The 25351-nt window shown below is 50.2% G+C and overlaps 1 protein-coding gene across 1 annotated transcript; it reads right to left on the bottom strand.

Moving 5' to 3' along the window:
- Window positions 1–2913: 2913 nt before the first annotated feature.
- On the bottom strand, window positions 2914–22601 carry PHYHIP (phytanoyl-CoA 2-hydroxylase interacting protein). The gene is made up of 5 exons (XM_050940217.1): window positions 22193–22601; window positions 12264–12447; window positions 9523–9697; window positions 7859–7976; window positions 2914–7291 (listed from the first exon to the last, which is right to left on the bottom strand). Exons 2-5 carry the CDS (start codon window positions 12426–12428, stop codon window positions 6757–6759), a joined length of 993 nt encoding a protein of 330 aa, XP_050796174.1. The 5' UTR covers window positions 12429–12447; window positions 22193–22601; the 3' UTR covers window positions 2914–6756.
- Window positions 22602–25351: the final 2750 nt, after the last annotated feature.

The raw sequence follows: 25351 nt of genomic DNA, 5'->3' as shown, positions 1-25351 counted from the left end.
CAATGATCAGTTAGTACGAATTAGTCCCCTTGGTTGGTAGCTTCAGCAGAGAGGCCATGGACTGAATGGAGCATTCAGAGGAAAGCACAGTGTGGTCTAGTGAATAGAGCATGTATTGGGAGTAGGAAGACCAGGGTGCTACCTAGCTTTCCCACTGTCCCATCTCTGTGCATCAGTTTCCCCATGTGTAAAATGGGGTTAATTATACTAACCTCCTTTATAAAGCACTTTGAGATCTACTGATGAAAAATGCTACAGAAGAGGTAGATGATATTATTAGTGGTGGGTAGGAGTGTAGGGAGAAGCTTGCACTGCCTGCCTCTGCCCATGCTGTACCTGCTCTGTGCACAATTTCCAGGCTTGTCTCTTATGATGCAAATTGTAGATAAGAAAGCTGAATATCCTTTGGGAGAAAACCCTGATCTGATGGTCACAGCTAGATCCCTAGTATAAAAGGCAGCCTGTCCTTACCTCTACTCCAGGAGGAAGGGATATACAAGCAAAGTGGCAAGTTTTCTTTTCTTTTTATGCACTTAATGCTAATATTACGAGTGGGATAAAAGTGCAAAGCATGATGGGTAATTGCATGCTAATTGCCAGTTAGTATCTTATTTAGCAGTGTTCTCTCTCTCTCTCTCTGTAGCTTGCCTAATTTGCAAAGGGAACTTGTGTGCGAATAGGATCTTTTCATATATAATTTAATAACAACAGATTCTGGCATAAAGAAGAATGACATCTGCAGTGACACTTGCTGGAATAAAAATTTCATGAACCATCGACCCTCATGCTCCCCTGTACAGGCTGCCCACCGGCCAGGAGTCAGGAGGGACCCTGCACTTTCACCACTACCTAGCATTGTACCGCACAGTTGGCCAGGTGCGTGATGCAGATGTGCCAAGCCTCACTCATTCTGGATTAATTGCCAGGCAGCTTCTGAAGTGCCTTGCTCTTGTGGAGATGAATTTTGCAGCATCTTAGATGAGTAATTTAAAATGTCTCACTGGTAACATCTATGAAATCACAGGCATTTAAACTGCCACGGCTTGGAAAGCTCTGCATGATGAGTGAAGTTTTTATTTATTTTTTTACCACCCTTAAAGCATTTGGCATTTCTTACTGATGAGAGACAGGACACCAGCCTAGATGGACCATTAGTGAGTCCCAGTACAGCTGGAGGCAGGATTCTGTGCTGAATGGTCTATCTCAATGCAGATGGAGTCCAAATGAGATTCAGATGGAGACCAGGAGAGAGGGCACTGGGCTCTCTCAATGTAGATTGAGACAGGATACTGGTGCCGTTGGGAGACCAGGCTAGATGCACCATGTTCTAGTCAATGCAGCAGGAGACAGAATCCCAGACTAGACCGACTTCTGGGCTGCTGTGAAGTAATGACTTCTATGTTCTGAATCCGGAACCTCTTCCTGCTTTGTTTGTGTTCACTGCAAACTCTTTTCCTCTGATTTGCAGGCACAGATTTGTGCACAGATCCTCAAAGGTACTTAGGCACCTAATTCCCATGGGAGTAAGGTGCCTAAATACCTTCAGGGATCTGGGATTTTGTGCCCAGTTCCAAAAACAGAGCGTTCGCCAAACTCTGGAGACCTAACTGCAAGGTGGGCGGTCAATCTGTGAGCAGCATTCGAGTCATCTCAGGGCAGGTGAGGAGGAGGGGAATGGACCCTGGGCTGCAAGATCCTCTCCACCCTTACAGGCAGAAATACTGCAGTCTTCTGTAGTGATAATGCCAAGTAGGGTGGGCCATACTCCACAGTCCTTACTCAGGTAAAGTCAAGTACTGAGTAAGGACTGTAGGACTTAGCCTAGTAGAAACTCTTTTGTGAAGCTATTGTGCTTGGGGTCATTACTGTAGGATACTGTTGTGTTTTTTGTTATTGTAGTATTAATTACTGCTGAGCAGTGATATGCTCTTTGAAATTCTGTATTATTTACTGGAGAATAGTGTAGCATTCATTTCTGTTGACCATTGCTCTGTTTTTTTAGTACTGTAGCATTAAATACTGTTGCGCTGCACTGCTGGGTCTGTTTCTATGGCGTATACTACAGTATCAATTACTATGGAATAGTGTAGCAATTCTTTAAAGTAGGGTAGAATTCCTAGTTCATCCTGCAAGCTAGTCCTGCTGTGTCAAGACCTCATAATGTCATGGCTCAAAGCCAGAGCAAAATCACCCAAACATAGCCCTGTTAGTGTCAGACGGAGGTTGCTCTAATCTGGCTCACAAGATCAGTAATGTCCCCTCAAGACTCCATCCATCCATCCCATTGCAATTGTGGTGAGTAGCAGCCACAGTCCATTCCTCCTTAGTTGGTGTGTTCTGTGGGGGCCTATTCATTCAGGGTCTTATATTGATCCCCATGTTTTGAGGCACCAGCAGATGGGAGAGGGAGAAGCCAATTTGGTAACCCGTCATGAGTCTGCTCAGGAAGACCTTCACTACAGAGGCCCCCAAAGGGAACAGGGAAGCTATGTTAGCCACCCCAGGAGCACCCCAGCTGTACAGAGAGGCCTTCATGGGGGAATGCTATAGCAGTAACCCCAGAAGTTATTGAGCTGGAGGGTATCTTGAGGCCAGGCAGGAGGTCAGGTGGCAGAGTTAATTAACAGGACATGGTTTCTGGGATGGGGTGGGGACTCTACATTCACCATTGCAACCTCATCCATTTTTAAACTTTTCTTCCTTTTGACCTTAGAAGACATTTCAGGCTCTGTTCAGTTGGGAGAGCTTCAGCAATGGACCAGCCACTGCACTCCTCCCCACCCCCAAATTTCCCACTGCCACACGCACAGCTGTATATAAAAGCCCTCTCCTTGAAACTGGATCACCTCCCTGGAGCACCCACACACCCACACCCAGCTGCCCTGAGACGCCAATGGAAGCAGCAGGCTGGGCTGCACACAGGTTGTTAGTTTATTGATACACACTGTCAGCACAGCACAGGTTTGTAAGGGGGTTTCTTTACAGCGTGCATCATACATAAAGACTGGAAAAGCACCACATCATGCCACGGATGATGCAGATGCTGCCACACAAGCGCCATGCTGCGGTTCTCAGCCACATGTGAGGCACAGAGGGCAAAGGGGGATGGAGTCTCTCAGAACAGACACGGCCCTCTCTGGCTCCCACCCTGATGCTGTGGAAAGGGAAACCTAGCCTGCATCATCTTTAAAGGGATGACAAGAAGCTTCCAAGCAGAGATCCGCTCCCCCCTTATAGACACCCTCCCAGCCAAATTCTGATTCTCTCCTCCTGGTCTCATGGGGCACCTACGTCAGTCTAAGTTCAATCAACCTCCTGCTCCAGAGTGTGCATTACACCAGCCTCAACTCCCCGACTGTCACACGCATTGGCCAATGGGCAATTTACAACTCCCTTACACAACACCTCTGAATTGGGCTCACTGATTCAATGAGTTCACAGTCAGCTGTGCCACACATCTCCTCCAGTCTCTACAGAAACTGTCAATCCCACTCACTACCTCCCCCATCCAGCTGTCTCTAGGAAAGGCCGATTGTCACCAACCCCCTCCTCCTTCTGTCTCCAGGGAACACTCTCCGGGTATGTCTACACTGCAATTAAAAAAAGCCATGGCATTGGGTCTCGGAGCCCAGGTCAGCTGACTTGGGCTCAGGCTGCTGGACTAAAAATTGCAGTGGAGATGTTCCAGCTCGGGCTGGAGCCCAGGCTCTGAAACCCACCCCCCTCATAAGCCTGGGTGAGCTTGAATGTCTATATTGCAATTTTATAACTCCATCACCTGAGCCCCGTGAGCCTGCAGCAGCTGACCCAGGCCAGCCATAGCTCTGCTGTGGATCTTTCATCGCACTGTGAACACACCCTTAGTCATCACTACCCTCCTCCGCCTGTCCCCGGGGAAGGCTGCCTGCACCCCTCTCCAGTATATTATCTCAATTCTCACATTGCCACGAGCAATGAAACATAAGTCACATGTTGCTGCAAATCCTGTGGCATTTGCTGGAGTGATCAACATTACTACTTGGAAAAGCTTTCAAGACTGCAGCAACCTTTGGGACCTCTGTGTCAGTATCAGCGCACAGGCCAGAGACCAGCCAGGAAACTGCACTGCATGTGGGCATCAGCAGCCTCTGCACAAGCCACGTCCCAATGGACAAGGGGGGGGGGGGTTTCAGTTGGCATGGCTGGATTTTCCAGTATAAGGGGAAATCAAAAGTTAGTGTAAAAAAAGCCAAGGTCCTTATCACTTCCTGGCTGCAGCACTAACAGCACAACATTGCGATGGCACACAGCAAACACTGCACAGCCGGATGTTCAAGCACTCCAAATGCCACTAAGAATGAAAACACTACTGTGCTCACCAGAGCAGGGCCTCCCTTCCCAGAGCAATGGCCAGCGCTTGAAATTTCCCTCCCCTTTTAAGGGTGACTGCTTGATAATGAACGCCCTGCTCTATTTCTCTGGGCAACTGGGGACATACCGAGTCTAGAATATGAGTGCTCACCAGGAAACTATAGGATCTTTATCTGCTGCTAGTGGCCAGTCTACATCAAATCTGTTTGTGAATCTACTACTTCTGCTGCTAACAGGGGGACTCACTCCTTTAACTCACACAGTAGCAGCTCAGGCTTTTAAAGCTGAAGGTTCCTGAGTGCAAACCCCCAGTTGGTAAAAAGGATGGGAATCAGAATTCTGGGACGCCGAATATCTTCCAGCTGTTGGTACCAGAGTCCTTACTTCATTTGATTGGACCTGCTGCTTTGGATGCCCACAAGCTCCTCTGTGGGTCTTATCTGATTTCCAGATGCCGAAAAACCTCCCCACACAGAACATCCCTGTTGCCTCTGTCCTTCAGGCCCTGGCCCCAGTCTGCAGCAGGGTGTGGTGAAAGGGCGGACTCTGCATTTCTCTTCCAATTTAGGAAATGCCCCCTCATGCTGTCCTGTCTTAGGCCCAAGGGCAGCTCACAGGCATGGCTAGAAGGCTGACGGGCGCCTCACGCCACATGTTCGAGCAGTCTGGGTGCCAGCAGACTCCCCTGGAAAGCTAAAGTTTTCACATAGCACAGAAAGCCCAGCACTATTTATAAAGAGGAGGGAGAGAGGCTCAGCCTTGGGAGGAGGTGGCTGGTGTGGGGAGCAGGGCAGGAGCTTGAGGACGTTCTGCTTGGCTCAGGCTGCCTCAAGTGATGGACAAGTTAGGCTGAAGCAAGGATGGGGCTCTGCTGTGAATGCCTTGGGATCTAGCCAAGCCTTTCCTCTCCCATCACCTGGAGAAAAAAGCAGCACTCAAGACCGCTTTTGGGGCAACACATCAAAGGCCATAGCATAGCAAGCAGATCATGCCCGAGGGACATGGTAGCAGCAAGGAAACCCAGCGCTCCAATAAGCCTGGTTCCATGGTGCACAGTGGTGGGAGGCCAGGGGAGAGCCGTGCTTGGAGGTGGGAATGGGCAGGGGGGACAAAAGAAAGAGAGGCTGAAATTGTTCCTCACCCCAGAAGCTGGCAGGTCACTCCAGGACATGGCTGAAGTCACAAGCAGGGAGGCTGCATTCCTCCCCCTGCCCAGCCGGGGCGGGAGGGGGCCTCCTGGGCAGGGCTAGGCTCCTCCTGAGACTGGGGAGCAGGTACATTCATGCTACAGCCACCCCCAGGAATTCCAACACAACCCAGGAGTGCCACAGGGCCTGTCAGGACCTGCAGTGGGGCCGCTCACCCATCCCACACAGCGCTTAACCAGGTAAATGAAAGCGGTGAAGCAAGAAGTTCCAGGACAGCCTGGGGCTGAGACAGAGCCCGGATGGAGGGAGCTGAGGGTGAGGTAGCTGCATGCTCTCTCCTGAGCCTGCCAAGCCTCCAATAGCTGAGAGTCCCAATCAGGAGAAAACAGCAGGCTCTGGTTTCCCAGCTGGCCATCTAAGCTAGGACTCACACCTGGGCTAGGTGGTTAAGTGCATGCTGGGTTCACAAGCTGCCCCCCCAGTGTAAATCGATCTCCCTGGGCTAGGAGCCTGGCTCCCAACTGCAGTGGGACAGACCCTTCAGGGCTCCCCAGGTGGGAATCAGGTGGCAGGTGAGGATCTAGCCCACCTGGGCAAGGTAGGAGTTGACTGAGCACTTAGCAAAGGGTAGGGTTGGGGGGAGTAGCAGAAAGGGAGGGGCTTATTGAATTGACAGAGTGAAGGAGGGCTGCAGGGGCAGACCTAGGAGAAGGGGAGCTCATATCAGAGAAGGAAGAGCTCCAGGTTCCCCTGATGATAACATTCCCAAATTAACCCAAAGCTCCTGTTCTTTCCAACTTGAAAATGGCAATGAATGGGCAGCTTGGTTCCGAGGGGGCTGGAGCTCCCACTCTCCAGTGGGGCACGTGCCGAAGGGGGCGGGTCTTTCCACCTTGGCTTGAATCAGATTATCAGCCAGGTCAGGAGCTCAGGTGTTTCCCTTCTCACACTGACCAGGGTTTGTCTGCAGGAGTCAATGGAGGCCAAGATCCCATCTGAGCAGCACCGGAGGCCCTCTCCCACTAGGGCCGGGATCCTGCAAAGTCCATATTGACATTGGACAGCAAGGCATGCGCAGAGAGTTTGGAAATCCACAGTCCACGCTCACTCTGGCCACAAGTCCCATCCAGGTCCCAGTTTCCACCCCTGCCCCCATCCCAGACCACGTCCATTGCAGAAAGCCTCAGCCATTGCAGAAAGTCCTGCTTCATGCATGCCTGCCCACACACGCATCCCCTCCAGCTCCCCCCTCAAGTCACTAGCGCCCCACGCTGATGTTGCACGTCTTGCAGCTGGGGTCCTTTTTGGCATCAGCAGTAGAGAGGCTCATGAGTTGGTGGCCGCTGATCTCTCCCAGCACGCCCAGGCTGAGGTCGACGGGCTCGGTGTATATGACCTCGAGGATGATGTCCTGGGCATGGTGATAGACCAGCTCGCCGTTCTCCATGCAACAGGTCAGGAATTTGTTGCAGGAAATGTCCAGCTGGGGCAGGCGCTCCTGGCAGAAGTGGTCTCCCGGGGAGCCCTTAGGGGCCAGCACTAGGACGACGTAGTGGTAGGCGGTGTACATGCAGTAGAAGTCCGCAAAGTAGAGGTTGGTGTTGGGGCTGAAGAGGCGCAGGGCGGGGATCTGGAAGCGGTAGCGGCCATAGGGCGAGTCCTGGGGGGGCTGGCCTGTGTTGAACTCAGTGTTGCAGCTGAAGAAGATCCCGTGCAGCATGCCACTGGTGGGTGAGCCATGGCTCCCGCTGTTGTCCTTCAGGGAGGGCTTCATCACATTCCCACAATGCATCCTGAGAGGCAGGAGGAGAGAGAGTGAGCTGCAGAGTCAGCCCAGCGGAGGGGGCATGGCTCTTATGCTCCATTAGCCACACTAGAGACTAACTGCTCCTCGGGGTTACCCCAGCACGCCCCCACTGAAATCTGGGTTTGGATACTGTTTGCTGGTGTGAGTATACCACAAGCTAGTGTTTGTGGACTAGTGGTTAGAGCAGGGGGTGGGATTGGAGCCAGGATTCCTGGGTTCTACTCCCAGCTTTGAGAGAGGGGTGGGGTCTGTGGGATAAAACAGAAGACTATGTGTCAGGACTCCTGGGTTCTATTCCCAGCTTGGAGAGTGTGCTTGAAATTGGTTTTACTTTTGAGCGAGTGCAGATAGGTCTGGGACAGGACAGGGTCAGAAGGGAGACCAGCCTTGCAGCCCCAGCTCTGTGTTCTTTGTGCCTTCTCATTCTAAGCCAGGAAAACTCCTGGAGATGGTGCTTCTTCCCCCCAGGCCCCCTGCATTTGCTAGGCTGGGTGCGTGTTCCGGCCCTGCTAGGGGAGCCGGGGGGCCGGGGAGGGGGAGTAGGGGGTGTTACCTGACATGCTGGAAATATTCCTTGTGCTGGTTCCTATAGAAGACAGAGAATCTGAGCATCCTGCCCGCAATGAGCTCAGCCTTCTCCTGCAGCTGGGCCAGGTGCTCCTTAGCATAGTCTGCAAAGGGGAGGGAGACATTGGCCATCACCTACATCAATGCAGCCAGCTCCCCTCCTAGCCGCCCCTCCCCACTCCCTCCAGACAGCTGGCTCCCCAGCAGCTCAGCCTGGATCCCCCTCTACACCTGAAGCAACCAGACAGCTCCCCCGCCCCATTCCCATCTTTCTGCCTCTCTCCTATGGCTGCAGCCAGCTCCCCCCACCCCTTTGTTTATTCCTTCCCCAGCCTTTTACAACCGGTTCCCACCCTTTCCCCTAGCTGGCAGCAGCCAGCTCCCCCCTCCCTTTGCTTCCCCCTCAGGGTGCGACTAGCTCCCACCAGGGCTGGTTCTAGCCATTTCGCCGCCCCAAGCACGGCGGCATGCCGCAGGGGGCACTCTGCTGCTCGCCAGTCCCGCGGCTCTGGTGGACCTCCCGCAAGCATCCCTGTAGATGCTCCACTGAAGCCGTGGGACCAGCGGACCCTCTGCAGGCACGCCTGTGGGAGGTCCAGCGGAGCCGCCTGCCACCCTCCCGGCGACCGGCAGAGTGCCCCCAATGGCATGCTGCCCCAAGCACGTGCTTGGCATGCTGGGGCCTGGAGCCGGCCTTGGCTCCCACACCCTAAGCCTCCCATTCTTCCACTGAAGCTCCACAAGACAGGGTTTTGCTAGCTCTCCCCACCACCCCTCAGCCTCTGTTCTGCCTCAGAGTCAGCAGCCCACACTGCTCTTGTTTTTCTTTATATGCCTTTAGCACAGGATGCTCCCTCCCCTCTTGGGCTGCCCTGCATCCATCCCCCTCTTCTGTCCCCTTTCCCCTCAGCCCTTCCCCAGATCACCCACAGCCTGCAAATAGGCTCCTGCCCTAGGGGCAGGGAGTCTCCCTGGATAACAGCACCATTGCCTCAAGGCGCTGAGAGGACCGGGGATTGTTGGGGAACAGAGAACTCCCTGGCCAATTTGGGAGGGGGTCCGGGCAGGGGCACACACAAAGCCTTCCTCTGTTGTTTGTCACTATGGAATTGAGGGGGGGGTCGGTGGAAAGGCTGTGGGGGAGGCTCCAACCTGTCTGAAAGCAAAGCAGGGGAGCAACGATCCCCTCTCTGCCCCCACCCCAGCTAAGGCAGGAGAAAGGAAATCTATTTGTGGGTATTGTGCTGGTGGCAGCCGGTCTATGCCAGCCCCCCTCAGACTTGGCAGCAGGCCCATTAGGGAGCAGTCCCTGGCTAAGAGAAATGGCTGCACAAAGAGGCTACAGCCCCAGGGGGGCAACCCATGGACAGCTCAGTTCTCGTTTAATATTCAAGCAGCATGAACTCCCCTGACCTTGTATAAGCAGTATGACATGCCAGAGTTCCCCTCCTCCCCCCAGGGCAGATCTGATGTGGGTCCACAATGAGCTCAGCTCTGAGAACCAATTCCCCTCTGTGGTGCAGCAGGCTGGAGATTCCCTTCCGAGGATGGGCCGTGGGGGCTCATCACAGTCTGTGCCAGCTGGGCACGGACCATGTGGCTGAGGTTCCGCTACCAGCTATTGCTCCTGACTCATCAGGGCACACTCACCGCCTGTGCAGAACTCCACAGTCTCGCTCCAGCCAGACACCAGGTACTCCCCATCACTCTGCTTCACTGCTGTCTGCACGGCCACGCTGTATTCTGTCCTGGGGCTCAGGAACCAGTGGCCCCTCACAGTCATGGGCAGTGGGACTGCCTTGGCGACCAGCTTGGTGGGCACATCCTGTTCAAGGGGAAGAGCCATGCCACACATGCAAAAATAAACCAGGCTTGGGATCGAAGCAGTGTGGCTAGTGATTCCCCCCTGCCAAAGACTCCTCCCACGAGCAGCATGACACCTGGGCCCCAGGAAGTACAGCACCCATCCAGGCATAGCCTCAGAGCATTGCACAAGGCTGATCTGGCAAGACCCTCCAGCAGCTCCCCTGAACTGGACGTGCATGTCTGTAAAGGAGTCCATGCCTGCCCATGATGAACAAAGAGGCAGGTCATGGAGACCTTGGGAAAACCTTTCTTAAAAACAATCCTAGTCTATTACAAGGACAACTGCATTGGCTCCACAATCTGCTGTACAGTAAGCTGCATGACCTACTGGCGTGGAAAACTGTTGGGTATATTGCTACAGTGGCCACTACTCTAAAACAACTCTCACTACTAATATGCTGCTCTTATATAGCATAGACTCATCGAGAATGCTGCCAAATTCACTATAATAGAATACCACTGCTTTCTAGCATCACCATAGCACTCATTACTGCAGTACACTGCAGAGTAGTACTCTTACTAATATCTGTTACTGTAGTATTTGGTGCCATAGTAACTATTGAAGTGGAATACTGCAGAGTATTATAATATTCATTAGCATGGTATTAATATATGTGGAATACTCTGGTACTTGTTATTGCAGAATAATTTACTACCATGGTATTGACTATTATAGACTGTTGTAGTACTCGTTACTGCAGAAAATGTAGTATCTATTGACACGATACTCACTGCAGTGAAATACTGCAGTACTTGATATTGCAGAACATTGCTGTCATTATTGCCATGGCATTCATTTCTGCGTAACATTGTAGTCATTATTGCCATAGCATTCATCACTGTGGAATACTGCAGTATGCATTAACATAGTATTCAGTCCTATGGAACATTAATTCTTTTTCTGTTTGAGCAATGTCTGAGATGGTGCTTTCCGTGTTGCACCACTAAGGCACCAATATACCTCCCACCCCACCCAGCAAGGGTTGTGCCCAACTCCTCTTGCATGCAAGATGGGCAAAGAAATCTAACAGAGCCCTGGAAGCAGCCAAACAAGCTCTGAGATGTCCTGAAAACCTTTGTTTTAAGGAATAAATTGCCGTGTCAGTAGACCACAAAAGCATCAGTGCAGCGCTGTGCCGTTTCTGTGGCAACAGCAAATGCTGAAGAGTCAGGAGACATGTGGGAAAAAGAAGCTTATTATTGGGGAGGGGAAAAAAATACTTAACATTAAATAGCATCACCGTGGTAACCATCCTGCTAAAAGGATCGTGAATTAGTAACTCCATTCCAGAGGGAGAAGGAAGAGTGAGTAATTCATTCCACATCTCCTCTAGTTATGTGTTGGAGGGTACGTTTATCACTGCTCTCCATGCTGATTTGAGGGGTACAGCTGCCTCCTCACCCATCCCCACACTGGTTCATAGGGGTAGGCCTCAAGTCTCCCATGGCTCACTGCTGCTCTGGCCCCTGGCATCAAATCTCCCAGGAAAAACCTTTTAACTCAGGGGTCGGCAACCTTTCAAAAGCGAAAAGAACAGGAGTACTTGTGGCACCTTAGAGACTAACAAATTTATTTCAGCATGAGCTTTCGTGAGCTACAGCTCACTTCTTCGGATGCTGTAGCTCACGAAAGCTCATTCTGAAATAAATTTGTTAGTCTCTAAGGTGCCACAAGTACTCCTGTTCTTTTTGTGGATACAGACTAACACGGCTGCCACTCTGAAACCTTTCAGAAGCAGTGTGCCGAGTCTTCATTTATTCACTCTAATTGAAGGTTTCGCGTGCCAGTAATACATTTTAACATTTTTAGAAGGTCTCTTTCCATAAGTCTATAATATATAACTAAACTATCATTGTATGTAAAGTAAATAAGGTTTTTAAAATGTTTAGGAAGCTTCATTTAAAAATTAAATTAAAATGCAGAGCCCCCTGGACTGGTAGCCAGGACCTGGGCAGTGCGAGTGCAAACTGAAAATCAGCTTGTGTGCCGTCTTTGGTACGCATGCCATAAATTGCCTACCCCTGTTTTAACTTCACGGCAGAGTTGGGTGGGGAAAGGAGGCTCTTTTTCCATTAAAGCCTGGCTTAGGCATCTCAGGCTGGTGACACTAGTGGGTTTAGAGTCTGAGGGGCTGAGATCCAAATTCTCCTCCCACTGAAGGATTTTGATATTAGTGGGACCGGGCTTTGAACCTGACTCTTCTAGTTACCCACAGCACCAGGCACAGCGCCCTGCCCTATACCGTCCCTATCCATGAACTCAGTCCCGACCCCCAAAGGGACCCCTTCCATGCTCCATAGGACATGCCCCCCTTGGGTCCTTCACTGGAGCTGCCAACAAAGGGAACCAGTTTGGAGGCATCTGCGATGTAGATACACAGCTGTGCCACGAGGAAGAGATGGCAGCAGATGGCTACATGGGGAGTGACTCAGCACTGGGCTGAGTACTCAGAGAACAGTCATTGGCTGAGGGTGGCCACGAGCATCCAGTCGCTGCCCACGTTCCCCCCCTGCCCCTTGCTCACCCTGTGTTTGAATTTGTTGGAGTTCTTGTTCTCCTTCTTGTTCAGGTCAATGAAGTAGTGGGTGACTCTCTCCAGGTCTCCCCCGTCCATGGCCCAGGAGATCCGGAACGAGTCACACGTGATGTTGTTGATCTCAATGCTGCGGGGGGTGGACAGCAGCTCCATGGTCCAACCCGCCTGGCTCCTATGGCACAGTGAGGGGATCAGTATGGTGATGGGCAATGAAGGGGTAGAGGCCATAAAAACAATTGGCCTCACAACCAGATCCAGAGACCATTAGAGTTAATGGACAGACTTCCCTTCACCAGAGTGGGTTTAGCCTCCAGCCCACAGCATGGCCCCAGGGCAGAACCCCCTGCCCAGCATGGGACTCCATTGCAGCTTCTCGTCGCCGATGTGAGAATTTGGGGGTGCTCTGAGGGAGCTCCTCTGCCAGCACTGGAGAGAGAGTACTCCATGGAGGTGTATGTTTACACAGCTATTTGGATGCATATGCAGCTGCTGTGGGCACAGCTCTGCCGACAAATGCTGGCTCTAAAGACAGGGGGAGAGAGCTGTGAGTTGGGAGCCATAGGTGCTCACATGGCTAGGAGGCCAACCTGGGAATGGCTGAGCACAGACCAGTTATAGAGGAAGGCTGATCTTGTTGTCAATGCACTGGCCCACGACTTGGGTGGTGGACCTGGATTCCATTCCTGAACTCCCTTGGTGCTTTACATATGTCACTTACTGTCAGATTTCCAAAAGGACAGTGCTGTGTGTGTGCACCCCTGATAGGCACCAGATGGCCAGCTCACACCATGTTGAGCGCTATGGAAAAATCTGGCCCCAGCTGTGGGTGGTGAGCCCTTGAAAAACTGACCCCTCGCCGTTCTGTGCTTCAGTTCCCGCACTGTAAAAAGGGGACTACTGACACTTCCTTGGAGGGCCTCATCTATCTAAGGTGTGAGCTCTTTGGGACAGGGACTGTCTCTGATCCTGTGGCTGTGCAGGGCCCAGCATGATGGGCACCGATCTCGGTTGGCGCTACTGGAATACAAATAATAACATGGAGAATAGCCCTTCCCAAAGAGCTGTAACTAAGGCAGTGATTCCCCAGCTTCTGTCATTCTCTCGCTTCCTTTCCCCATGTATGAGCCCCTCTCATCGGAGCCCTAATTAATTCCATCTGAATCCATGGCGCCAGCTGAAGAGCGGGTGTCAGCCCACACAGAGGTTTGACAGAGCAGCCGGCACCTTGCAGGTGTTGGTGCCGGCAAGTATATCGCAAGCCTTGAACAGGACAGATTCGGAGCAGATGGTGCTGGGGAGGGAAGGGGCTCTGGGCCAATAGGCGCGAAAGGAGGAGGGATTTGAGGAGGGGGGTTGTTTTGAAAGGAGAGCAATTGCAGGCAGGGAAGGGTGGGGGTGTGCATGCTAGGAGCTAGAGAAAATGTGAGAACGCCAAGAGGGGGGTTCGGGGTGGTGTCTGGGTAACCCGCAGTTTTAACATCCCCTTTGTCATTTCAGGCACTGCTTTGCGCTGTGCTTAAAGCAGCTTGATTGCCGTCATTGTACAGAGGGCACAGTGGAATGGCAGATAGCCATATACTGCAGTTACAGTGAAAGAGGGGTTTATTGTACACGCATGCAGGGTGTTGTGCCTGGATCAGGCAAGGGAAAGTGAACAGCATATGCGGGGCATGCATGTATGTGCAAAGAATGGGTGTGAACTGGGTGGAGACACTGTCAGTAAGGTGTGTTTTGGTTGTGTAGGTGGTATGTTTGTAACATGCATAAAAGTACATAAGGTGTGTGAGCAGAGGTAACGGGTTCACATGACATCTGCATGTGTTGTATATGTGTGCAATGGGCAGAATCCATGGGTACATGTGGCATGGATGTATTGGGTACGTTCATACAACATAAGTGTGCACTCCATGTGTAAAAAGGGGACCTGGTGAATTGGTAACATAGGCAGATTCACTCTGGGTACAAGCCCTGCATGAGGCCCGCTAATGAAGTGGGTTCTGCTATGTATTACTAGCTTCTGATGGCAGCCAATAGGCAGCTTTGGGGTGTACATGGAATCTGAGCGGTACCTGGGCAGAATTTCACCCAGCATTCAGCATGAGTGCAAACAGAACAGATTTCCAAATGCACTCAGCACTGAGCAGCTCCCATGGTGATCCTGGGAGCTCAGTTTTCAGAAAAGCCCAGCACCCAACATCTGCTTAGCACGCTGAGCTCTGGGCCAACACGTGGTGTCTGGAGTGGTTGCATGACATTATTTCTTCCACACCTCTTTCATTTGCAGTGAACCCAAGTCTGTGACCTTCATGGATGCCAGCAGCTTTGATGTAGGGATTATTTAAGATGCAAAAGGCAAGAGAGCCTAGGTCTGGCCTGAAACTGCAGTTCCTTGTAGCATTATGAGGCCCGAGAGGAGTTTTTTCCATAAGGAGGAGCTAGGCATGAGACTCTAAGCTCAAACACAGAGGTATAAATCAGGAGAGATTTCACTTCCATCCGCTTGGCACGGGGCGGGAGCAGGGAGATGAGATGTGACTTCGAGAGGCACGCATGGGTGCTCTTCTGCTGCAGCGCTCCCTGGGCGGAGGGGAAGGAGCCCTGCCAAGAAGCCACCTTTATAATCTGGGCGTTTCTCTTTAAAGGGATGGCACTATGTTTGCTTAACGTGGGGCGGGAAGGAGGGAGGGCGGAAGAAAAACAACAATGTAGGACTTAGAGTTGGGGAAATGTATAATTACATGTCAATGTTCTCCCGCACCAGCTCTTTGTGCTACAGGGAAAGCTGCTTTTATACCCAAGGCCCAGCCAGCACTGAGGCCTTTGGGCTTGATTCTGGATTCTATCCAGCTACTGATTTGTTGTTTGATCTTAGGCAAGTCACTTCCCTCATCTGGCTCTTTGCCTCACTTTCCTCATCTGAACAGTTAATAGTTGCTACTGCTCTGTTTCATGGGGGCATGGAGACTCCACCCATTGATATTTGTAAAGTGCTTCGAGATTGATCCTCAGATGAAAGTGGACAGAGGTATTATTGGCTGAGCAGGTTGGGCACACCTATGAGCAGACTGAGTTGGCCCTGGTGAGTTTTACATTCGCTTCACTTTGCTCTGGCTTCTTTGGAAACAACTGTGCAATCAGTTTCAAAAGGTGAGGTTTTTATCTGGAGAGAACAGGTCTGAGCACCTGTGCTCCCCTGGGGACGGGCACTGGGAGAATCACTAGCAGCTAAAAAGCCTAATTCACCTTCCCTGTGCTGTTAGCCCAGTAGGCTGGGGCCTGGTCAGTGCTTGGACGGGAGAGTTGCTGAGTGAACAAAAGTGGTGCTGGCAAGTCGGCACAGGATCTTTGGAGTCAGTATTGAAAAGCTGCTTTCCGATGAGATGTAAAATCAAGCTCTAACTAAGCTGCTGTGGTCATTAAAGATCCCTTGGTGTTTCTTCCATTAGCAAGACCAGCATCTACTCTCCCAGGGATGCTGCACGGCCTTTAGAAGAACAGATTTGCAAATGTCTCTCTTTTCTCTTCCCCCGCTCCATCTCTCCCCTCCTCCCACCCCCTGCTCTCTCACATGGGCACAGGCTCCTGCAGCAGGATCACAGTTTGTTTCATGTCAATTTTTCCTAATTGTCTTTCTTCTCTTCCCCCCTGCCGTGATGGCTCCTTTGTGTTTGGGACGCAGGTGCTTTTATTTATAGCTGCCACATGAACAGCCCACACCTTCACGTTGTGTTGCGATTTCTCAGAATTCAGCACATCAGAATTTAACCCTGCGATGACTCAATATATCCAATCATAGGGAGGGTAGTTGTTGCATAGCAATAGGCGCTAGCTGAGGGAGGAAAGGCTGTTACCTGGGTGATGCACATTTTAGAGGGTCAGTGCCACAGTTAACAAGGACTTGAGTGGGGCTGCTTTTGTTTGCTTATAACTGCATGCAACAAAACCAAATGGCTACAAACTCTTTTTTAATATGGGGGGGAAAGGAGAAAAGGAGATGAATCCTGGCATCAGCTTAGCACATATGAGCAACCCTACAATAACAACCAACCAGTGTGCACAGCTCATGAGCAACCCAACAATAATCAACTAGTATGTAAAGCAATTTGAGAATAACAACCAACCAGTGTGCACAGCACTTGCGAAGAACCCTACAATGACAATCAACCAGTACGCACATCTCATGAGCAACCCTGCAATAACAACCAACCAGTGTGCACAGCTCATGAGCAACCCAACAATAATCAACTAGTATGTAAAGCAATTTGAGAATAACAACCAACCAGTGTGCACAGCACTTGTGAAGAACCCTACAGTAACAACCAACCAGCATGCACAGGCCAAGAGCAAATCTACAATAACAACCAACCAACATACACCGCACATGTGAGCAACCCTACAATAATAACCTGCCAGTATGCATAGCCCTGGTGAGCAGCCCCAGTGTGTGCCTGCACTAACCATCCTGCACATGGCTGGGTGCAATTGGGTGACAGGAGGGGCATCCTGAGCCCACTGTGGACATGGTGCTGTTAGAGACTGAGTGGGAGATAATCCCCAACCCCAAATCTCTATTGGCTGCATTCCCCTGCCAACCACCCTGCTATGGGCAGAAAGTTCTGAAAGCCACAGCTCTACATGGGTGGGAGCCCAATCAGTGTGAAGCACTGGCTGATAAATAGCCAGCAGCTGCTGCTGGTCTCAGCTATGCTGTTTGCTCAGAGACTGATCCTTGGGGATCTGGCCAGGCCATTAACACTGTCCTTTAAATCAGCTGCAGTCCAACCTGCCAGTAGGCTGGTTGATTTAATGAACAGAGCTGTGTCTTGTGACTGTGGCTGAGGGCTGATGCTAGGTTCCAGGAAGCAATTCATTGGCCCCCTTCCAGCTCTGCTTGGCTCCAGCATGGGTCCTATCCGCTCAGCACCCCCAAACAATACCAGTATTTTTTCTTTTTCTTTTGACTTTTTCCTCCCTTCCCTCGAGTGAATTTAGCTCTGGTGAAATGTGCCGGGCTGGCAGCACTGAGGAGGAGCAAGGCCTTCTGGCTTCAGATGTAATGCCCATCTCTCTCTGGAGCCAGAGGGGAATCCAGTCTCCATGCCACGTTCTGTCTTTGGCCTCCCTGCTTAGGCTGCTGGCAAAGGAAGAGGAGATAGTTGTGGTGGTCAGTGGGTTGGTAATAGCCACCCTTGTCCACCGAGAACGCTGTACAAATTCACAGATCCAGTGCGCTGATGCCATTTTCCTCTAGCGCCTCCTGCTGGGAGAGGCTTATCTCTCTGCAGCATGGTACGGTCCAAAGAGAGGAGGTTCTTTGTGCAAGCTCAGCTCTTCCTGATGATCGAGTTTGGCTTTGAAGCAGCTGCAGCAGATAAGCTAAAAGCTCAGCACTTTGGCCCCGTCTGGTTCAGGGTGGCAGAGGATGCAGGAGAAAGAACTTGGGGAGAAATTGCTCCAGAGTGGTATTTCTCAGCCTGGCTGTTCTTCCTCTGGTATCTGGAGGGAGGAGGGCAGAGGCATGGCAGCCAGAAGCAAGGGGTGCAGGAGGGATCAAACTTTGTGGCCCCTTGGTGTGTCTGCTTCTGCTCCCTGCACAACCTGTTCTTAGGGGGAAAGCACTGCCAGGAATCCAAACAGAGCGGGAGGGAGGCTGGATTCGGCTTGGTGCCTGGAGCTTAGGAGCAGATGGAGAGAAAGAGCGGGAGGTGGAGGGGACAAAGGAGGGAGTGGGGATGGGGAACAGATCCTGGACTGCCCCATGTGCCCTGCTGATGCACTTTGTGGAGCTTGGCCAAAGCACCTTTCAGAGCTGACCAGGCCCCTGCCCCAAAGCACTTACATGCCAATAATGGGCGGACAGCGAGGCTGGCTGGATGAATGAGCTGAAGTGAAATGTGCCTCTGCAACCGCTATGCAGGGAGGCCATCAGCGCCCGGCTAACCCGGAGACCCATCTCACCACTGAGCGGAGCTTAGCAAAACATAAAATACTGTCAGGAGCGAGTGCTTGCTGCTCTCCTTTTGAAAGTGCTCCACAGGGATCTGGATGCCCTGAAGCCCCACACACCATTGGAAGTCACTCAGCCAGCATTTCCAGTACGGGCCCTGACCTGCACCAAATGTACAAGCAGCTCTTACCGCGGAGCATGAGAGTGCACAGCGAGGGCCATGGGATAGTGAACTGTGTGATTCCTATGTACCCCTTAGCAGGGTCATCCCTGGGTTCCCCAGCAGTAATACAGCACAGTCCAGAGGTCCACTGAGGAACCCTGACGTGGTGCATCTAGAGAAGCTATGCTTTTGGAAGGGAAAAGATACACACACACAGGTCTCATCATGCATGGGGTACCACCAAACAAAGTCCAATCTGCAGCCCTACGGTCAAATTTGGTTCAATGTGTACATGTGTTTTTATTACGCAGACCTTGGCAACGGATATCAATGAGGCGTTTTGGATGGCCAAATCAGATCAGCCTCTGGCAGCAACTGGCATAATGTTCCAATCCATTTTTAGCTCCAATTAATAAGTGGCGTTTGAAGAATGCATAGCAGGCTGTTCAGCTAGTCTGATGCACATGGGCTCATGCAAAGTTAGTCATAAATGCATGCAGATCTCCCACGCATGCAGAGGCGTGAAGGCATGTGTGGCGATCCACAGAGAGAGGGAGAGAGAAAAAGGTGCATATGGAGAAGGAGAGATTCCTACAGGTACAGCACGATGCATGCTCAGATACAGAGAAGTGAGCAAAAAGAGAGAACATGCATGGCAGTGCACAGACATGAAGACATACAGAGAGACAGCCACATCATACATGCATGCAAAACTATTGTTTAGCTTCTGTATATGCACAAGTATACAGAGACACGTTCATGTATGGCAAAGCACTTATATGAACAGCGACAGGCCTATGCAGATACACACATGTGCAAGTAATTGCTTGGTCTCTGTTACTGGAAAACATATGCAGGTATGTACCAGGCAAAAGGCACACACACAAAGAGGGAGGCACATGCATTAACAATGATAAAGAGACCCCTGCACAGAGAAACAGACCCAACTGTGTGTGTAGCTGTCACAGAAAAAGAGCTGTACACATGCATGTATAAAGCAAGGCACAAGTGAATAGCACTACATATACATGTCCAGTAATGGAGAGAAAAACGCACATACTCAGCGAGATGCTGGTACACACATGTGAAGCTATTGCTTTGCTTCTCTGTATGCAGACGTGCATGGGGATGCACGCACAGGAATGGGGCAAACGGAAGCACATACATGTTAAGCAATCACCTTATCTTTGTACATGGTCAAAGAGAGGTGTCAATGTGCATGTACAAAAACATACAGAAATGGAGACACATACATATGCACACCTGTGTAGCTCTCGCGTTATCTCCCTGCACGCTCAGGGCACAATGCACAATTAGATGTACAAACAGAGGCGAGCACACGTTTGAGGTGCACACACAGGCACAGCTCAAGGAATGCACAGATGCAGCTGTCACTCCCTCTCTGTGTATGTTCAGAGAAAGAAATATACAGAGACAAAGACACACTCATGCAGTGACACTCACACATGCTCAGAGGAACGCGTTACCTACGCTATGCACAGGCAGAGGAAGACCTGGACTGGGACATAAATACAGATGTGCACACGTACGTGCACACACTCATGTAATCGTGCACACCCATTTCACCCACACACATATACCCCACCCTGCAAGCAAAGAGGGCTCCATTCCAACCTCTGATTTGTAAATGAAAAGCCACTAGACTAAAGAAGAATGAGGCGCCTCGGCCAGCACTCAAGGGAGATAGCTCCCACGCTTCTAGCCCAGATCCAAAGCAGGGCATGGAGAGAGCCAGGAAAGAGCAGAATGTGTGTGGGAGGAGTGAGGAGGGCGCAGGTCTCCTCAGGGACTGATGCAAAACCAGCCTAGCAGCCTACCTCTGATGTGAATGCCACTTCAAAAGAAGGGACGTGGGAAGAAACCAAGCGAGTCCCAAACCCCTGCCTCGTGAGGGGGACAATTCTGACCTCCTTGGCTTATTTCCCTGCATCTGTGCCCCTTTAAATGCCAGTCCCTCTCCCCGCATCAGCCCCCCACGGTCTCCTTCCAGCCCTCTCACCCTCACTCAGAACAGCAGGCTCCATTTTCAAACCAGGGAGATGGAGCAGGAGGGTGTTGGAAGAGATGAGCTCTCTGCTGTTCAATAGATTGGCTGGGTGGCCTAGGGTTTCTACTAGCTGCCTATAGGAAAGCAATGGCCCCTGCGTGCCCTAGGCTCTGGCAGGCAGAGTAATTCCCTGAGCAGAGCTTGCCAGGAACTAGAGAACCTGAGCTGTAGGGAGCCAAGATCACCAAAAACAGCATGTTACTGAACCTCAGAGATTAGTGCAGTCAGTATGAGAGTGCAGCTTATAACCACCACGCATTCACATGCAACCCCTCCCTCCTCGCAGCCCTCACACCCACATGCAGACATACGCACATGCATGTGACAGCCACCTACACATGCACACACACACACCACTGCCTGAACACACGCACGTACATATTATACATACATACCCACTCACAAGCATGTATACACAAGTACACCCATTCACAGCCACTCAGACCCCTGAGTATACACACACATGCCTACAGAAACATACATAACTACAGGTATACAAATACAAACACACCAATTCACATTAGTGCACACAGTCACATACACACACACACATTTCTAACTGTATACACACAAGTATAGTCACACAAACACATATGTATGTATGTATGCATACAAACCCACACACCCATATATATTCACAACCACCCATCTGCAAGCACATACATATTATGCATCCATGCACATGCTCGCAACCACACACATGTATCTACTCATATCACAATCAACGCATCCACTCTCAGCCATGTACACCTAGTACATATACACCTGCTCACAATCACCCATAAACATACATAATACAACACATCCTCATATATATTTACATATCTACATGCATTCATATACAAATACATACCATACATACCTCCACATGCATGTCCTTACATGCAAACACAGAGAAAACCATGCACATGCATGAATCATACTCAGGCACAGACCTCCATTAACAGACATACATACACACCCTCCACCCATATACTTGCATACAGACTACACAACCATGCATATACAGTACATACACACCCATTCACAGATACTCCATACTCACATATATCATGCAAGCACACCTACCCACTCACGGACACCCATTAACACATACACATGTACACCCCCTGACATATGTCTATGTACATCCCCACACAGACACACCAATCTGGTCTCCAGTAGCAGCTTTTTTTAAGAGCATGTGATTTCAGGCTGCCAGAGCTGCATGGCACATTAGCCCCCATTCATGGAAACCCAGTTAAAGTTCTCCCATCTTCCCCATTCCAATCGGCTGTTTTGTGAAAAAAGGAGAAGGTCGTTTCCTTGGGGACAGTGAAAAGCAATGTGACAGGTACAGCTGCCTTCTCAAGCCCTTGGAACAGATTCCAGGGCTTGGAGAGATTGACAGTTGGGGCCCTTGCCTGAGTTGCTTAACCTCACTTCCCCTGCTGTACTGTCTTATTATATGGGGGCTTTTCCTGCCTCAGGGCTTCTGAAGCACCATCCTTTCTATTAACACTTACCTAGCACTTCTTGTCCTCCATGCACTTCAGACTTGACTGATTAATTCCTGGGAGGGAGGGATTTCTTGCTCCCACTTTACAAATGAGGAAACAGAGGCATAAGTGACTTGCCCGAGGCCACACAGTGAGTCAGTGCCACAGCTGGGCTCAGCACTCCGGAGTTCATGGCACTTGGTCTGGTGCTCAGAACCACACACACACCCCATCTCCGAGTACAAGGTAAAAGCGCCTTACCTGTCTCCACAGGGAACCTCTGACACTAAGAAGTTAGTGTGGCTGCCTTGTGTATTAAATGTGTGTCAGGCACACAGCTGGGGTGAGGTTTCTGGTTTGCAGAAACTTGGCTGCAAAAGCAGTCTCTCCAGCTAGGTGCTGCTCCTTCCCATGCAGTCCCCTGTCTCCTTCTGGGCTAACACTGCTCCTCTGCCTCCGGCTGCTATTGTTGTTGCTCACTGCTGCCCAGACTCTTGCAAGTGCTAGGAAACAGCAGACACCCTAAAGAAGCAGAGAGGGAAAAAAATCAAAGCAGCATGGAGGAGAAAAAAAAAAATACAGCCCTTCTCCACCAATCGGGTCTCAGTCTGCAAAGCATCAGGTGATGATCAACCACATTCCCTGCCTAGCTTCCCCAAGCTGCATCTTCCGCTGTGCAAGGATAGCACTGTGAAATTATAGAGGCTTTTCCCGTGGCGGAGGGTTGGGAATCACAGGATCTGGGGCAGGATCTGGGGCAGGGAGGGGAATGCAGCCTCAGGTTGAGTGCAGAAGTGTGAGGTACTGCACACATGGTACTAAAAATAGGGAGAGACGGGTGGTCACTAAGCAACACTGAATCCTTATCAGAAACTTCAGAATAATGGACCAGACTCAGCCACTGGTTTGACAGAAGTTGCAGCACTGATATATCTGAGCAGCTTTAGGCATCATGCTTGCATTTATACAGCAAGCCCTGATTCTATTCACACCTGGATGCTTACTGGTTAACTGGGAATTGCTAACTTACACACCCTGCTGTGGGGTTGCAACCCCCCATTTGAGAAGCACTATCCTTGTGGGTAGAGAGGGCTAATTGTTGGGATTCCTGGGTTCTGTTCCCAGTTCGAGGAGTGGGTGTTTGATTCATAGAGTTTAAGGCCTGAAGGGACTCTGAGATTATCTAAACTGCCCTCCTGTCGATCACAGTTTCACCATGATGCCAGTATGGAGCTCAATACGTTGTGTTTGACTAAGCCATCTCTTCCAGAAAGGGAGCCAGGTTTATGTGAGTTCCTCAGCCAGAAGTCTCCTCACCATCCTGCCTACTGAGTCAGGGATCCTCCCGGTGCAGACAGTTTTACCTGCAAGTTTTACTTGCTGAGGAATCGCGGGGAGCGGAGGCGGGCCATGGATGCTGAACTTTCCCAGCCCACATGGTGGAACAGTTTCACATTCCCAGTGGCACGGATGGAAAAAAATGGATGGTCAAGTGAAGGGATTTCAGGTTGGATAGAAGTCTCTCCATTCTCTTCCCCGACCCCACAGCTGCCCCATCATGTTGCAGAACAGCATCCCCTGGGCTGCATCTGGGACTCGCTCAGTTGCACACTAAGTAGAGGTAACCAAGATGCTGGTAATTACATCATCCATCTAGCTGTCAGCAATCCAAGGACAGCCGGGATGCTGCCACAGCTGCCCGGCAGAGCCTTTAATGATGTCTCTCTGTCACTGTCCCCTCTGTTACAGCCAGAGCGTGGTGGAACTTGCAATGCTGCCAACGGATAGTTTACCTGCCTTAGCCTTGGGCTTCTCTCAGCCCTAGGCTCATTTCCAGGGAAACAGAAAGGGGACAGGGAGTGAGCAGATGTAAGGAGTACATGTGAATGGTCATCTCAGTGAGCGTTTGTGTGAATCTCTGTGTGTGAGTATTTGCATAAGTGTGCATCTGCTTATGAGTGTATGTTGATTTGGCGCCTAGATACCTTGGGCACCATCTCTCTGCTTGTGTTATCCCAATGCAGTTGAGATCAGCTATGACCTAGTTCCTGTGCTCCCTCAGTATGTGAGTCGCACCAACTTACAACTCACTTAAATTTAGTGATGTGTAATGGCCGTATATACTCTCTGTGCTTTGGCTCTGTGTGACTGCGTGTGTGAATAGGGGCACAGAGGTAGGAAACAGCACAGGCCTGGACTAAGCTGACCCTAAATCTCTCTATTTTGGATGGGTGAAAGTCACCCATTAATTTTTATTAAGTAGGCCTAAAGTGGTTCATGGACCTTGGACTGGCCTGCAGCACAGGGGAGAATTCACTTGAGGAGCAGATGTGGCCCTTCTAAAGGGTTTGTAATTGGGCATTACTAACATCAGCTTGTTCTGGACAAGCAAATCTGAAATTTCTTCTCTGTGTTCTGTTCCCCACCTACAGTGCATAATGAAAACTAAGGTTAATTAGGAAAGGATGGATCTAGAGGTGCATGAGAGATTATCAAACTTCTAGACAGTTTTTTTTATATGTGGCTTTGTGAAACTTTTGTGAGTTTTGCAAAATGTCTGTGTATCTAACTAGGGATTCTCAGCTAATGTAAATCAGCATAGCTCCATTGAACAAGTTCCATGTATACCTTTATTTTTCAAGGGAACTCTTACTGACAATGATGAGCCAAATTCTGATCTTCTTTACACCAGTGTCAACATGGGATCTTTCTATTTATTACTCCAGATTTACACTAGGAAAAGTTAAATCAGAATTTGACCCATGCATCTATTTCTAATGAAAAGAAAGCCTGTGCTATGCAGAGAATAGACATTCTTGTTTCGAAGTCATTCTTGAGTGGCTTCTAGCCTCTTACAAAACAAAATTTAACAAAAGAAATAATGTAACAGCCCAAAATTTGTGTTTGGACAGAGCTAATAAGCAGAGTCCTGTTCTAAATCTAGAACCCATGATTTTCAAATAGGATCAAATTTTGGCAAAATGAGTTCTCTCTTCCCTCCAAAGAATGGGTTTTACAGGCACATTCAGGGGTGACCGTACAAGCACAATTGCTGTAGAGATGGTGTGGATATTGCAGGAAACAGGACAAAGGGATACGGAGGTGGATGAGGACCAACTGCAGCAGCATCCTCTTCAACTTACCGCTCTTCACCTTAAGTGTTAACATGCTCCATTACTGCAGTTTCATGGCACAATAGATGTAATGAAACAACCTTTCATTTCTGAGTGGCTGGTTTTAAAAAACACCTTTATCTTGATGCGTGAAAAATGAATTTGATAGCAACAATTTCAGCTGTTGGATTTTCCCTTAGGCTTGGAGAGCCCACTTTCATTGCCTATGTACCTCCCCTCCTGCAGAGGTGTTAAATTAAAGCCCAGAAACACTATAAAATTTTCAGTTTTCACTTAGCACTAGCAA

Source organism: Gopherus flavomarginatus, chromosome 2, assembly GCF_025201925.1.
Source record: "Gopherus flavomarginatus isolate rGopFla2 chromosome 2, rGopFla2.mat.asm, whole genome shotgun sequence".
In the NCBI taxonomy this organism is placed as follows: Eukaryota; Metazoa; Chordata; order Testudines; family Testudinidae; genus Gopherus; species Gopherus flavomarginatus.
Note: the sequence above shows the minus strand (reverse complement) of the source record. Positions and strands in the feature narration are given on the sequence as shown.